A 15,536-nucleotide genomic window follows, 5' to 3' on the forward strand; every position below is an offset into this window, starting at 1 on the left:
TATGGGATGTTCCACAAGAATAAACTAGTGTTTTATTTCTAATCTGACATGTTCCAGCACCTATCCAACGAACTTCGCTAATTCCCATGATATTAATCTTTTGTCTTTCCATTTCATTTATCACAAGGTCCAATTTTCCTGCTTGATATAGGGTTCTTACATTCCAAGTGGCAATAATTTTCTTCTGTGTTACTTTAATTTTACGAGCAGTAGCTTGATGATGGTTGGGGATCCCCTGCTGGCCAGAATCAACCCTACCGAGCGAAACACCTTGAGTTGTCTCAAAGATCCTCTTGACGCTGTTGTTGTGTGATACATTTTGTGAGTTTGACTGTGGTTTCCTTAGCAAATTGCAATGGTGGCTTGCTATTGCCTACCGTTGGGCGAACTAAAGAAATCGCCATTTCTCTTCCCAAATGTTCATCCACCTGTACTATAGCCGTTGACATTTGAGGTCCCAGCTCATCCACCTTCTCCGTCATAAGTTCAGCTACTGAACCTGCCGGATCTGCCGTTGGCCTTCGCTCGTATCCTGAGCAGGTGCTACCGTTCCAAGTCAGAGCGGCCCTGGGAACAATGAATGACTACGGGTAACACCACTTTCCCCAAAGCTCTGAAAGTCCCCAGTCAGAGCCTCATCACCGGTTGCAGTTTAGAGTTATACCCAGGACTGACTATATTAGGTACATTAGCTCATTAGTGCAAATATCTAATCAAGTTGATCACGTTGCTTCAGGATGGTGACTTTGACAGTCGAATGATTGTTGGTGCCAGGCGGGCTGGTTTGAATATCTCAGTAGCTGCTGATCTCCTAGGATTTTCACACATAACAGTCTCTGGAGTTTACAGATCATGATGTGTAATGCCCTAGTTAAGATCTCTACTGCTAATGCTGTGGGGTAGTTCACTTAGTAGCTTTTAGTAAAAGCTGAGTGTCCTGCTGGCAGAATATTTTGGTTTTGGCTAAAGCAGGGGTCCCCAACCTTTTATGCACCGCGGACTGGTTTAATATTGACAATATCCTTGCGGACCGGCCGACCCGGGGGGGGGGGTGGGGTGGTGGGGGGGGGGTGTGTTCAAGTAGGGTTGCCAACTTTCTCACTCCTAAATAAGGGACAAAAGTAACAGTCAAATACAGGACACTTGTGTTTACCCTGAGAAAGACTACCAATACGCCTTGCGCGGGCACCTGTGTGCGCATGCATGTACGTGCCGATTTTTTTCCCCTACAAATCGGTTTTGGCTTAAGCTTTCTGATTCTGTTCAGTGAAACTACACTGTGCATACATTATTTCTACTTTATATAGGCTGTGTATTTATCATATCATTCCTGCTTTTACTATATGTTAGTGTTATTTTAGGTTTTATGTGTTATTTAGTATGATTTGGTAGGTTATTTCAAGTTCAACAGTGCGTGACAGGGAATGAGGAAAGGTGCAGCTGACTCGTATCGTTTCATATTGCCAAATCATATCGTTTCCTCGCGGCCCGGTAGCACGTTTTGCGGCCCGGTGGTTGGGGACCACTGGGCTAAAGATAAGGGGCTACGATGTTCAATTTAGGAATGCTGTGTCAGCCAATCAGGATGGTGGAATTGGGAGAATATTCTAGAAAGAGGTGGGCGGAGAGAGATTTTGTGATGGACACTCGTGGGGTCTGTGGTCTTTTTGGCAGGGGACACAAAGAAGATCGGGAGAGACGGCCGTAGGATTTGATCCGACAGAAAGACACAGTTGCAAGGAGTGCTTTGCGAGATGGAGTCCAAGATGGGAAGTTGTACCGGTGATTGGTGATGAGAACTCAGCACCGTGAGAAATGGTCATACCCAGCTTTTGGACGATACAAACTCCAACGCATGTGCACATTTAGACTGATTTAATTGTAATGGGCCCTTTTATACTTTTCTTTTTGTTCTCTTATTAACTGTTTGATAAAGCTGAAATTAGCAAATATATTTTCTTTCTCATTGTATGCAGTGTACGATCTGTTATACCTTGCTGACTGATAATCGTGTATGGGGAGTATTTACACAGCATTCATTCAAATCAGTGTTCTGTTAATCAGAATATCACAACGTTCCTGCTTGGTTGAACCCCAGACCATACCGCCCCTAGAAGTATATTGTTTACGAAAGGGCGCTGAGTCATATGGCTGTTAACAGAGCTGGCTAATGAGCCAAGTTTGCATATGAGCCCAGTGAGTGGGCTACGGGTACCAAAAGCAAAAAACATTCAACGAGCAGCAGTTCTGTGGGTGAAAATGGCATACTAATGAGAGGGGCCAGAGGAGAATGACCCAACTAGTTGAAGCTGACAGAATCAGAATTAAAATCACCAGTTATCAAGAAATTTAATTTAGCAGCAGCAGTAAAATGCAATATAGAAAAATAAATCAATTACAGTAACCCTGTGTATTAAATAGTTAAATTATAAATAGTGCAAAAACAAATAATATGAAAAAGACTGGAAGGTGACAGTAACTCAAAAGACCACTCATTGTAACAGTGGTGTGCAGGAGAGCATCTCTGAATGCACAACACATCAAACATTGAAGTGTATGGGATACAGCATCAGTAGACCACACCGAGTTTCACTCCTGCACCTAATAAATGAGTCATTGAGTGTATATTCCTTCTGCTTCATGCTTTCTTAAAGAAAAGAGAAACTCCCCACCAAAGCCTCAATACCAAATGCAGATAAAAGGTCAAAAAAGCAAAGTTTTTTGTTTAAACTGCATGGGTGGTAATCAGATATCTGGCAAAGAATCATCAATTTATTTATCTGGAGGTACTTATATTTTAACGTGTAAACAAGTTATTTATACTAAGGAATGCTTACTACTCACTGCAAACTACTATTCCATCACAAGTCTTCATACTCAGAGTTGTTAAGATCGAAAATGCAAACGCACCAAGGTTTAAAGCAATATGAATAGCTTATAAAGAGCTCTTTAACTACACATCCCTAAAAGGATTTTGGCACTGTTAGAAAATTACTAAATGACAGAAAACAAATGCTCTGACCTTTGGTTTGACTGGAGAAGTATACCGGAGTTTTAGAATTATTACTTTTACCACTCTGAAATATATACTGTATCTTATCTTTACAAAGGTGGATTTGCAAATAGGATTTGCCTCTTATGGTTTTAGTTTAACTTGATTCTGTAGTATCCCCTGCTGATGTGTTTTTCCTTTTACTGGGTAGAGTTTGTTTGGTAGTATGGTGCAGAATAGCGCGTGTTACTTTTTTTCATGATTTATAAGACCACAAGATATAGGATCAGAATTAGGTCATTTGGCTCATCGAGTCTGCTCTGCCATTTCATCATGGCTGATCCATTTATCTCTCAGCTCCAATCTCCTACCTTCTGCCTTTAAGCCTCGACTAAGCATGAAATATTGAAAGTAAGAATTCAGGGTTGTGTGGTGCAGAGGGTTCTGCTGAATCTTGACAGTGCTTTGACAATATCCCTTCCGTGACTGATGGAATTCAACAAACCTAGCATCTCTTTCATAGCCAGAGATGACTAGCACTGGTCTTTGGAATTGCAGAACTATTACCTGCTTAACAATGCACACTACAAATGAGAAACCTTTGATTTCAACCCTTTCTTTTAATCAGAGCCTAGATCTTAAGATCAAAATTTTAAATTCAGATGGATACTTGCTTGATTCATAAATTTGCTCATACCATCAACTTTCTCCAGGGATGCTATTGACGTAGCATCGACAGATACTTTAGTCAGTAAAACAATTTACTGACATTACAAGGTAGGTGCATGGCAAATACAATTTTTAATTGATTAACACAAAATGCTATATCCCCTCCAACTCTTCTTGCTAACAGTATTTTATCAGATACAATAAAGCAAAACAAAATTTGAATTCATGAGGGTGTATATTACTTCTTACCCAAGATATTCTCGTGACGAAGAAGAACCGTATTATAAATTTCCGTCTCTCGAAACCAGGACTTTTCATCTCGAGATGAGAAGATTTTTACAGCAACATTTTCACCTTGCCACTGGCCTCTCCAAACTTCGCCATAACGACCCTTTCCTGTTTCAGAGCGGTGGTGGGAGGAGGAGGTGGAGTAAAAGGAAAGGTTTTAATTTTGTTTTTAAACTATATGATTGGGTAAGGAATGCTTGTTTCCTTTCTTGACTATCCTTACTGAAATACAGTGGATTACTGTTCATTGGGACACATTGGGACCAAGGCATTTTGGCTCAATTAAGTTGCTGCCCCAATTTCAAGGACATAGTTAAAAAGGTATATATAAAAAACTACCATTTAACTAAGTAACAAATTATGTATTTAAATGAAATACACAACATTATCAATACTACTGCAGTACCAAAATGCTGTGTATTAGTTCCTAATAGTTATTGATGGATGAATTCATTCAGAGTACGCTGCTGCCTTCATTTGATGGACTGTAAATGAACAAAATCAGCGCAGACACGTAGTGCAGATAATGGACTCACAAACAAGAGAGAATCTGCAGATGCTGGAAACTGAAGTAATACACACAAAATGCTGCCTAGCCTGCTGAGTTCCTCCAGCATTTTGTGTGTATTTAATGGACTGCCTTCATATCGACGATTCCATCCTGCAAATCTTCATTTTCATTGTAACATTCAAGATGACTGTTGACATTTTCAAATTCTTCGTAGTTCCTAACTTAAAGTAATGAAATCATTTTCATCCCAGTCGTTAATGGCATCCCCGTCTGAATGCTTGAAACCGCAATGAGCCAAACAGTTCTGAATTGCCTTACTGCTTATTTCTCGTCAAACTACCAGTGCCAAAAATCATTGCTTTTTGAACACAAAAACACGCAACTGACGTTATTTAAAAACTTTACTCTAAGCATGGTGTAGTGTCCAATGGCCACATGACGTGTACTCGACTGACACTAGTTAGAAACTGTTCCACGTCTCCTGCCCTAATCAAGCGGCACAGGGTCTCAAGGGAATCCTGGCTATTTTCTCAATTAGCTTTTGCTCTTTAAGGGTCGTCCCAGCCTTCCCAATCAACTGGAATCCACTGTATTTGACAGGTGACCAGAACACTATTGAACTTACTGACATAGTCCTACTGCATAATGCTTTATAGCTTTTCTTAAATTTTTTTTTGGCTGTGTTTTCTAACATTCTATTCTAGGATACATGTGTTCTACATGTAGGCATACAGGAGAAAGTTTCTCCAATGCCTTTGTTCACTTGCAGACTTTGTTTTAAATTCCCAATGACATAGGTCGTTAAACTATTTACGGTTCTAGCTTTATTAATTTCTTTGAGATACCCTTCTGATTTGATTTTGCCCACAAGACCCTGCAACATGAAGCATGGAAGCCTTAATGTAAACAATCGTCTGCTAGGTGTTTTTCCTGTACTGTCTGCATTGCTGCATTTGGTTTGACAGTGGATAACATGCCAAAAACCGTTTATGTAAGCTTTTCCAGTGAGATGGTTTTGGATATTCCTGTCAGCCAAAATATTTTTTGGAAGTTGGTGTACTAAACTCAGACAGTTTTGCAAACATTCAAGATGTATGTTTGGTCACTTTGTAATGAAAGGCATAGCCTTTTAGATAGTTATAAGGATTTCGTGCCTCTTCAGGATAACAAATATTTTGTTTTTCCCCAATATACCATTATGGTAACTCTTTACAACTAAAACACCAAGGACAAATTATCAATGTAAATTTAAAAAATATATTTATTCAGTTCTGGATTTTTAAAGCTATTGGCGCTTTCCCCCCTTTTGCTAAATGTAAAATTATTCTCTCTTCTTACTCAGGTTTCCTGTTCCACAAGCCATTTCAGAAGCAAAGGTTTAAACAAAATACTTGAATATGCAAGAGGGCCAGTTTTCTCACATTTGTCACATGCCCAAGCTGCGAACACTGACAACCACAGCCCAATGAGGAGAAATATTACTAGTAACCTTCAAATGAAAAGTGCACCCAGCCATCTTGCCAACAAACAATTTGAAGTATTCACTTATAGCTTTGATCAAATTGATTACATGTGGCTGGAGATTTGAGTTATTTTACATACCTACACATTCCACCAGGGTAATCTGTCTGGCAACTGTGCGTTGGACCAGAAATGGCAAACCTGATCCACTGCCTGACGTACACGAATGATCAAGCAAATCCTAGGAATGAAGAAAATGAAACAATCACTATTATATCATTAAAATTAGGGCTTCTGAGAGATGACAAGTACTAGTCCCAAGCTGACCACAGATTTAATTGCACAGTTTCCTAGGAGCTTAATAGCTAATATAAGGGAGCATAACTTTAAGGTGTTGGGAGGCAAGCATAGGGGGAATGTCAGAAGGGAGGTTTTTTTTTTACATAGAGAGTGGCTTCTGTGTGGAACACACTGTCAGGGGTGGTATTTGAGGAAGACACATTAGGGACTTTTAAAAGGCTTATGCACATGGATGATAGGAAAATGGAGGGTTAGATTAATCTTAGACTAGGTTAAAGGTTGGGCACAACATCATAGCCAGAAGGACCTATATTATTCTGCACAGAATAGCAATATACCTCAATGTTCGAATGAATAATGCCATTCCTTTATAACTTAAAGATGTAATTTCAAATTCTGATATTTAAACTTCTATGTTCTTCCTCTTCGATTACATCTTTTAGTTCAGTAACACATATCTCCATGCTCCACCAAACCTGAGCTTACTGATACCCCTTAACTTTCATGATCCAAATAGACTCATTATTGAATAGATTGGATGAATCAGCAATAGGTATAATCAATGAGAATGTTTTTTCCCGTTAAATGCTACAAGATGAGGGGAAACCAAAAAATAGATTTAGGTGGAGAGCAGTGAGAGTCATGATTATGAAGGTCTGGGTCTATACTTGCTGGAGTTTAGAATTGGGTGGATGGGGGTGGGGGAGAGAAGAATCTCATTGAAAGTCATCAAATATTGAAAGCTCTGGATAAAATGTATGTGGGGAGGATGGTTCCAATAGTGGAGGAGCCTTGAACCAGAAGGAACAGCCTCACATGAAAGGGTATCCTTTCAGAAGAGATGAGGAGGAATTTCTTTAGCCAGAGGGTGGTGAATCTGTGGACTTCATTGCCACAGAGAACTGTGGAGGCCAAGTCATTCAGTGTACTTAAAGCAGAGGTTGATAGGTTCTTGATTAGTAAAGGCATCAAAGGTTACAGGGAGAATAGGGTTGAGAGGGAAAGTAAATTAGCAATGATCGAGTGGTGTAACATACTTTATGGGCTGAACGAACTAATTTAGCTCCTTTGTTTTATTGCCTTACTGGATTTGGTCATCAATTCAAAAGTAATTTTCAGGGCAATGTGAATGATGCTTTAAGCCTAGATTATACATAGATCCAGCTGAACCTGCAGATTCAGCATGGAAATGGTTATCACCAGGCCTAAGTTGTGCCAAACGTGGCAGTACCCTAAGCCAGTGTCCAAGGAATCACACCAAACCCCAGGATTGAGCACCAGAATTAGAGCCCACACCCAGAAATTGGATCTTTGCTATATCTTGCCCTTGTTCTGTTGTTCTCTCATCTTCACTCCTCCTCCTCTACCCCTTACACAGTGGCGTATCTAAGGTATGGCAGGTATGGCACGTGCCCTGGGCGCCACTTGAAGGGGAGCGCCACTGAGCAGTTTCTATTCAAGTCAGACAAGCCATCCTCGGATAGTGAAAAAAGAATTTTTTTCAGATGTATGATCTGTCTTTGATTATCATGGGCGAGAAGCACTAGGATGGCCTTATTTCAGAGCATTGTGTAAGAAGACCATGAAATGTTTCTTCACAAAGAAGGAGGAAGAAGGACGGAAGAGACGAAAGCTGGAGACGGAGGAAGCCAAGAAGTCGAGCAAGTTCTTCATGCCCTTCTTTGAAAAGCCCAGAACAAGTAGTTCGACATATTCCATGGAGTTGCCTGCACCTGCTACGTTTGTTAGAATCCGAAGGTGGATCAAGTACAAATGCGTCACAAGCCGAGGAAGAAGTCAAGTCAGATAAATCCGAGTATGATGAGATTAAGAGTGAGGCTGCCACAGAGAATGTGGACATGACAGGAAGAGAAGACGCTGGTGGTGGGGTGATGTTGAGTTTATTGACGAGATTTTAACTGATGACACTGAACCTAGTGAACCCGATGGTGTCGAAGAGCCTCAAATTGTCATATCAGAAGTGATTGAACAGCATGATATTGGACTTCTGAAGTTCGACAAGGACACTGGGAAAGCAATTCTGCCTGACGTGTTGAGAACAGAAATAATAAAGCTGGGTTCCAAGTATTTCCAGAACAGTGAGGGGCCTTTCCTACCAACAAATAACCGCTCAATGAACAAAACTTGGTTCAAGAGGAAATTGGAAAATGGTCGTGGTGAGGAAGTGACTTGCTCATGGCTGGTCTATTCCCCTTCTAAAAAGTCTGCATCTTGTATCTGTTGTCTTTTCCATATTCCCGGTCAGACCATCAATCCTCACTGGAACAGGAAAGTGTATCCAACCAGTGGAAAGCACCTGAAAGGATTAGTGTTCATGAAAATGCCAAGAATCATCAGGAATGCTTCACACAGTGGAAAAAACCGGAAAGAAATTTAGCTGGAAACGGAGGAGTTATTGACGCGGTATTTCAGTCACAGATTGAGAAGGAAAAGCAGACGTGGTGTGATATCTTGACGAGAATCCTTCACTGCATAAAGTTCCTTGTGACTCAGAACCTGGCTTTGCGAGGACACAGGGAGTCACTTCAGCTAGACGATGACTCCAATGTGCGAAATCTGCTTGACTTACTGAAACTACTGGCCATCTTTAACCCTGTCATAAAAGAACACCTCACTCATTTGGAAAGTCATCCTGGATCCACGGCTTATCTTTCATAGGGTGTCCAGAATGAAATCATCCACATGATGGCATCCATTGTTCGCCAGAGCTTACTGAGAAGCATTCGTAAAGCCAAGTACTATGGTCTCATGTTCGACTCGACTCCTGATCAGGCACACCGTGAGTAGTGAGGTATGTGGAAGTTCATTTTGAGAGGAAAAGTCTGTTAGAGAGTCCTTCCTTGGTTTTATCCAGATTAGCCAGGAGGATGCTGAGAGCTTGGTTGAAGGCATCTTGAAACAGCTAGAGAAGGACGAAGTGGAGCTACAAGATTGTCGGTCACAGTGCTATGACAACGCTGCTGTGATGGCTGGACACAGAAGTGGTGTTCATCAAAGAATAAGTGAGAAAAACAACCTGGCAGTGTTTGTGATTTGCAACAATCACTCACTCAACTTGGTGGATGTACATGCAGCCAAGCAGGATACAATGATGGTCATGTTTTTTGGAACCATCGAAGCTCTCTACGTGTTTTTCTCTCATTCAACACAGCACTGGGAAAAACTCAAAAATGGCGTGCCTGTGGTTGTTAAGTCGGAGTCCGAAACCAGGTGGAGTGCAAGGACAGAAGCAGTGAAGCCCGTCAACAAGTACCTTGAGGAGATACTTCAAGTTCTCCAGGACAAGATAGACAATGAAAACGAGACCAGTGAAACAAGAAGTGATGCAAGGCAGCTGTACAACCGCATGTTGAGTTAAGATTTTCCGATTTTGCTAGGATTTTGGAACAAAGTACTCATTCGCATTGACCGTATTCAAAAGAGGCTGCAGGATCCTAGCATGAACTTCCACGATGCTGCCCTGGATTTGAAAGCTCTCCAAAATCATTTTTATGATGAAAGAGAAGTGTTGCTCAGTGAGTCACTCGAAGGAGTCAGTCTCTGTCAAGAATGGAATACTGAAGTTGAAAGACGTCAGAGACGAAAGAAACGAATGGCTGATGAGAACTCGAGAGACGCTGGGTTAACAGCTAAGGAGGAAATGGAAAGAGTCATGAAGGGAACACTCGACCATCTTCACAGAGAAATGGATGAAAGTTTCGCTTGTTTGCACAACACTGACGCCAAGTTTGAGTTCCTTCTTGATGTCGAGGGACTGTGTTATGGTGCCAACAGTAACGACCTAAAGAAGAAGTGCGAAAATTTGGGTGAATTGTACAGCTCTGATGTTGATGGACAGCAGCTATATGAAGAAATTTTTGGATTGCAGAATGTTGCTGTCAAGGTGGGTCAACATGAAAATATCAAGACCTGAAGAGCTTCTTGACCTTATTGTTCAGTATGGAGATGAGAGCGTCTTCCCCAATTTTCACATTGCTATTCAGATAATGCTAACCATCGCAGTTTCCATCGCCAGCTGTGAGAGATCATTCAGCAAGTTAAAACTCATACTTTTGTATTTGAGAGCCTCCATGGGTCAAGGCAAACTCTGTGATCTTGCTCTGCTGAGTGTAGAAAGAGAAGAAACTCAAAAAACTGACTTTAATCACATCATAGACCAAATTGCATCAGTGAAAGCAAGGAAGGTGCAGTTATAATTTTCATGTAGTGCCATAATTTGTTAATTAAAAGATTAACGAGCTTGACTTGTATTTTTAAGCTGATATTATGGTAAAGTTCTCTAAAAGATGGGTGTCAGATGTTTGGACAGGGGCGCAATTTCAGTGCTTGCCATAGGCGCTATTTTCCGTAGGTATGCCCCTGCCCTTACACAAAATTGTCCAATTTCAATCTTTTCCTGTAAACATGTCCGTCCACTTACCATCCTTCAGCAACCTAGTTTTAATGTAGGTCACAACATCAAGCCTACTGGCTGCATCATTTCAGAACAATTAAAAACGTGTTTCCTTTGTTCTAATTACTTCATCTTCAGCCTATTCTCACAGCAGTTAGTTAACACCATTCATCCTCGCAACTAAGTCAGCTGATTTTGGAGGAAGGAACTTTAGCATAGTTTTGCGAGGTGCGAAAAGGTCATAATTAAACTCTAATTAAAGAGGAGACCAGAATGAGATTGTTATTTCAATTTAAAGACTAGATACTAAACATGTGTGTTTTTAACACCCAGCTAGCTCACCTGACCAGACAAAAAACTAAACACACAAGACCTTATGAGTTAAAATATTGTAGAACTCTTGGTCATACTTTGAACCTCATTATTTTTCTAATTAAAATCAATCTATTGAATATTGAAAGGCCTAGATAGAATGGACATGGAGAGGATGTTTCCTGTGGTACGGGAGTCTAGGACCAGAGGGTACAGCCTCAGAATAGAAGGACGTCCCTTTAGAGAAGGTGTTCCCAGACCCCTTGGCTAACGGTAAGGCTCCATGACATAAAGAAGGTTTGGAAGTCCTGCTTTAGAACAAAGATGAGAAGGAATTTCTTTAGCCAGAGGGTGGTGCATCTGTGGAATCTGTTGGCACAGTAGTCTGTGAAGGCCAAGTCACTGGGTTTCTTAAAGTAGCGGGTTCATAGGTTCTTGATTAGTCAGGGAGTGAAAGCTTATAGGAGAAGGCAGCCAAATGGTGTTGAGAAGGATTATAAATCAGCCATGATCAAATGGCAGAGCAGACTTGATGGGCCAAATGGCTTAATTCCGCTGCTACGTCTTATGTCTAAAATCCTATTTAGTCTTTTAAAAAAATGCACTGAGACAAAGATGTCTCCCGCCCTTCAGAGATTTGTTACTGAAACTACACCATCGTTGTGCAGAAGCTGGTCTCAAATTCCACAGTATTCCAGATGTCTGGTTATTTATTAATTCATAGGGTCACAGACCTTTCCATCTGACTCCAAGATAAAAAAATTTTCAACTGATGAACTTGGGGGTTAAAAATTGAAGTCCACTGAAGACATTTTCTTCTACTGTATTTACCACGTGGGCACGTGGCCAAGTGGTTAAGGCATTGGACTAGCGATCTGAAGGCGTGAGTTCGAGCCCCAGCCGAGGCAACGTGTTGTGTCCTTGAGCAAGGCACTTAACCACACAGTGCTCTGCGATGACACTGGTGCCAAGCTGTATCGGCCCTTGCCCTTCCCTTGGACAACACTGGTGTCATGGAGAGGGGAGACTTGCAGCATGGGTAACTGCCAGTTTTCCATACAACCTTGCCCAGGCCTGCGCCCTGGAGAGCAGATCCACGGTTTCGCAAGACTAACGGATGCCTTTAATTTACCAGTTTCCAGTTTAATTAACTCAATTTTAATCCTATATTTTCAACTCTATTCACTTATGACATCAGTCAAATCAAACATCTAAATGAGGTGCATCTTGCTCATAATTTTGGGACTGATGCCAGACTTCCCAATTACTAGCTAGTAGCTCCCAACAAATTATCATTGACTTTGCTCAGTCAGAGGACTCGTACTAAAGAAAGTTCAAAGTTCAAGGTAAATTTATTATCAAAGTTACATATACAACCCCGAGATTAATGTTTCTTTCGGGAACACTCAATAAATCCATTATAGAGTATTAACCATAATAGAATCAATGAAAGACCATCCCATTTTGATCAGGGCAGACCAGCACTGTGGCCTGCAGATAATAAGGGACATGGCGCAGGATTGAACTGAATACACCTCACGTCTTTTGAGATGTCTCTGTGATTTGGTGTTTTGTATTCTGTGTTTTTTGGGTTTTTTGCTGTTTCTGCGATTTGTTCCTTTTTTTTGCATGTTAGGCGTTTGATGTTTTTATATAACAAACCATATAACATATAACAATTACAGCATGGAAACAAGCCACCTCGGCTGTTCTAGTCCGTGCTGAACTCTTACTCTCACCTAGACCCACCAACCTGCACTCAGCCCATAACCCTCCATTCCTTTCCTGTCCATATATCTGTCCAATTTAACTTTAAACGACAACATTGAACCTGCCTCAACCACTTCTGCTGGAAGCTCATTCCACACAGCTACCACTCTCTGAGTAAAGAAGTTCCCCCTCATGTTACCCCTAAACTTTTGCCCTTTAACTCTCAACTCATGTCCTCTTGTTTGAATCTCCCCCATTCTCAATGGAAAAAGCCTATCCACGTCAACTCTATCAATCCGCCTCAATTTTAAACACCTCTATCAAGTCCCCCCTCAACCTTTTACGCTCCAAAGAATAAAGATCTAACTTGTTCAACCTTTCTCTGTAACTTAGGAGATGAAACCCAGGCAACATTTTAGTAAATCTCCTCTGTACTCTCTCTATTTTGTTGACGTCTTTCCTATAATTTGGTGACCAGAACTGTACACAATATTCCAAATTTGGCCTTACCAATGTCTTATACAATTTCAACATTACATCCCAACTCCTATACTCATTGCTCTGATTAATAAAGGCCAGCAAACCAAAAGCTTTCTTCACCACCCTATCCACATGAGATTCCACCTTCAGGGAACTATACACCATTATTCCTAGATCCCTCTGTTCTACTGCATTCTTCAATGCCCTACCATTTACAATGTATGTCTTATTTTGATTAGTCCTACCAAAATGTAGCACCTCACATTTTTTCAGCATTAAACTCCATCTGCCATCTTTCAGCCCACTCTTCTAACTGGTCTAAATCTCTCTGCAAGTTTTGAAAACCTGCTTCACTATCCACAACGCCACCTATCTTAGTATCATCTGCATACTTACTAATCCAATTTACCATCCCATCATCCAGATCATTAATATATATGACAAATAACATTGGACCCAGTACAGATCCCTGAGGCACACCGCTACACAGCGTCCTCCTGATAAAGTTTAAGGGAATGGGGGATTTTCAGATCCCCGTAAACAATGAATTAAGTACTGACTATGTCTGTGACTGCAGTGTGTTTGAATAATGTCTCACAGCTGCCTTCTTTGGAACAAGATGATTAAAGTTCACCCAGATCCACATCAGATGTCTTTGGGCTTTTCACACCTTTTGATTTTGATAAAAAGCAGTACCTGATGGAAATTAGACAGAACATTCCTTTCTTAATTAAAGCATAAATTTGACGGATGTTCTTATCTTTGTCATTAAGTTGTGGCTCCAGCAAACCAGGTAGGACATTCTTTTCTTTAATTAAGATGGCTGGAGTGTCTAACAAATTGATTGTTCTCTGTATCAATAGTCTATTGACTTGACCGGAATGGTTATCAAACTGATTGTTCTTTTGTATCGGTGGCCTTATAACTTCTGACAATTCTGACATTGAGCAGTGAACTTGTAGAACCGCCGGGGAGATGAGAAAGGGTCTCTCCATGATGTCGGGTCCAAGTTCACTCGCTGGCTGAGCTCGAAGAAATAAACGGGTGAAAAGATAAGTAACGATCTTTTTGTGCTGTCGTTACTTGATCTAGCAAAGTTGCGCTTACACTCCAATCTGACACACAGTTATCCACCACTACTCTATTCTACACTAAATCTATTTTACTACTTCGATATTAACGCCTAATGTTTGAACCTTCCTAACTAACCTTCCGTGTGGAACCTTGTCAAAGGCCTTACTGAAGTCCATATAGACAACATCCACCGCTTTACCCTCCTCAACTTTCCTAGTAACCTCATCAAAAAATTCAGCAAGATTTGTCAAACATGACCTTCCACGCACAAATCCATGTTGACTGTTCCTAATCAGACCCTGTCTATCCAGATAGTTATATATACCACCTGTAAGAATACTTTCCATCAATTTACCCACCACTGACGTCAAACTCACAGGCCGATAATTGTTAGGTTTACTCTTAGAACCCTTTTTAAACAATGAAACCATATCAGCAATACGCCAATCCTCCAGCACCATCCCCGTTTTCTTTAAAGGGGTTCCATAGTTTTCTTTGTTTTGTTACTGTTTGTGGGAAGATGAATCTCAGTGTTGTATAGTGCATATAACTTTGATAATCAATGTACTGTGAATCTTTAAACTTGGACCAATGTGCAAAAGACACACTGTGCAAGTACTAAAAGAAAGAAATAATAATAAATAAGCAATAAGTATCAGAAACATGAGATGAAGGTTCTTTCAATGAAAAGAGAGAAAAGCACAATGTTTGTGTGCTTTGAAGAACAAGTTGAAGCAGATATGGGAATGTTATGGAAAAAAAAACTATTACAACATTAAAATAATCATTAATTGAAATGAGAAAACTTACCAAATATGGGATTGAGCAACGTCTCTATAATTTGTGCATTACCTGGCAGTAAGCTACCTCAGAAGCAAAAAAATATTGTTTATTCTGACAGGAATTTTGCCATAAACACAAATTTCCAATTGCAAAAAAATTGAACATTTTGTAAAAATGACAGCGTACTCAGAATTGGAATTACAGTGTGATCCAATTTGACAAGCAATTCAGAAGGAGCTACCAGCATAATTAAGAGACAGGATTTAGTTTGTTCAAATGGACCAAATTTAACCACCTCCAAATAAATGTCTGGCTTGTAGTTTGCAGTCTGCATTTAGCTATTATGACAGCTGCATTAATACAGTTGATGTCAGTGGTGGAAATTTCATCTCCAAAGGAAGTGTTTGGTTCTGTCAAAAACTAGTATTTCAAGGACTGTTCCCCCTAAGCTGCGTGGCCACACAGTAACTGAAATGCTCCCACGTACATAGCCTTTGTTGCTGTGTAACTGGAATTGGATGCAGCTAGAAAAAGTTTTCAAA

At 40.5% G+C, this 15,536-nt stretch overlaps 1 protein-coding gene across 2 annotated transcripts in view; it reads right to left on the minus strand.

The window, feature by feature from the left end:
- Window positions 1-15,536, minus strand: part of LOC134356176 (activin receptor type-1-like) — a 77,039-nt gene that overhangs the window by 27,537 nt on the left and 33,966 nt on the right. For both annotated transcript variants that reach the window (XM_063066887.1, XM_063066896.1), the window contains exons 5-6: window positions 6,063-6,162; window positions 3,911-4,057 (exon numbers count right to left, since the gene is read on the minus strand). In XM_063066887.1, coding sequence (XP_062922957.1) covers window positions 3,911-4,057; window positions 6,063-6,162 — 247 coding nt within the window. The remainder of the gene's footprint in view (window positions 1-3,910; window positions 4,058-6,062; window positions 6,163-15,536) is intronic.

The sequence above is a fragment of the Mobula hypostoma genome, chromosome 1, assembly GCF_963921235.1.
Source record: "Mobula hypostoma chromosome 1, sMobHyp1.1, whole genome shotgun sequence".
In the NCBI taxonomy this organism is placed as follows: domain Eukaryota; kingdom Metazoa; phylum Chordata; class Chondrichthyes; order Myliobatiformes; family Myliobatidae; genus Mobula; species Mobula hypostoma.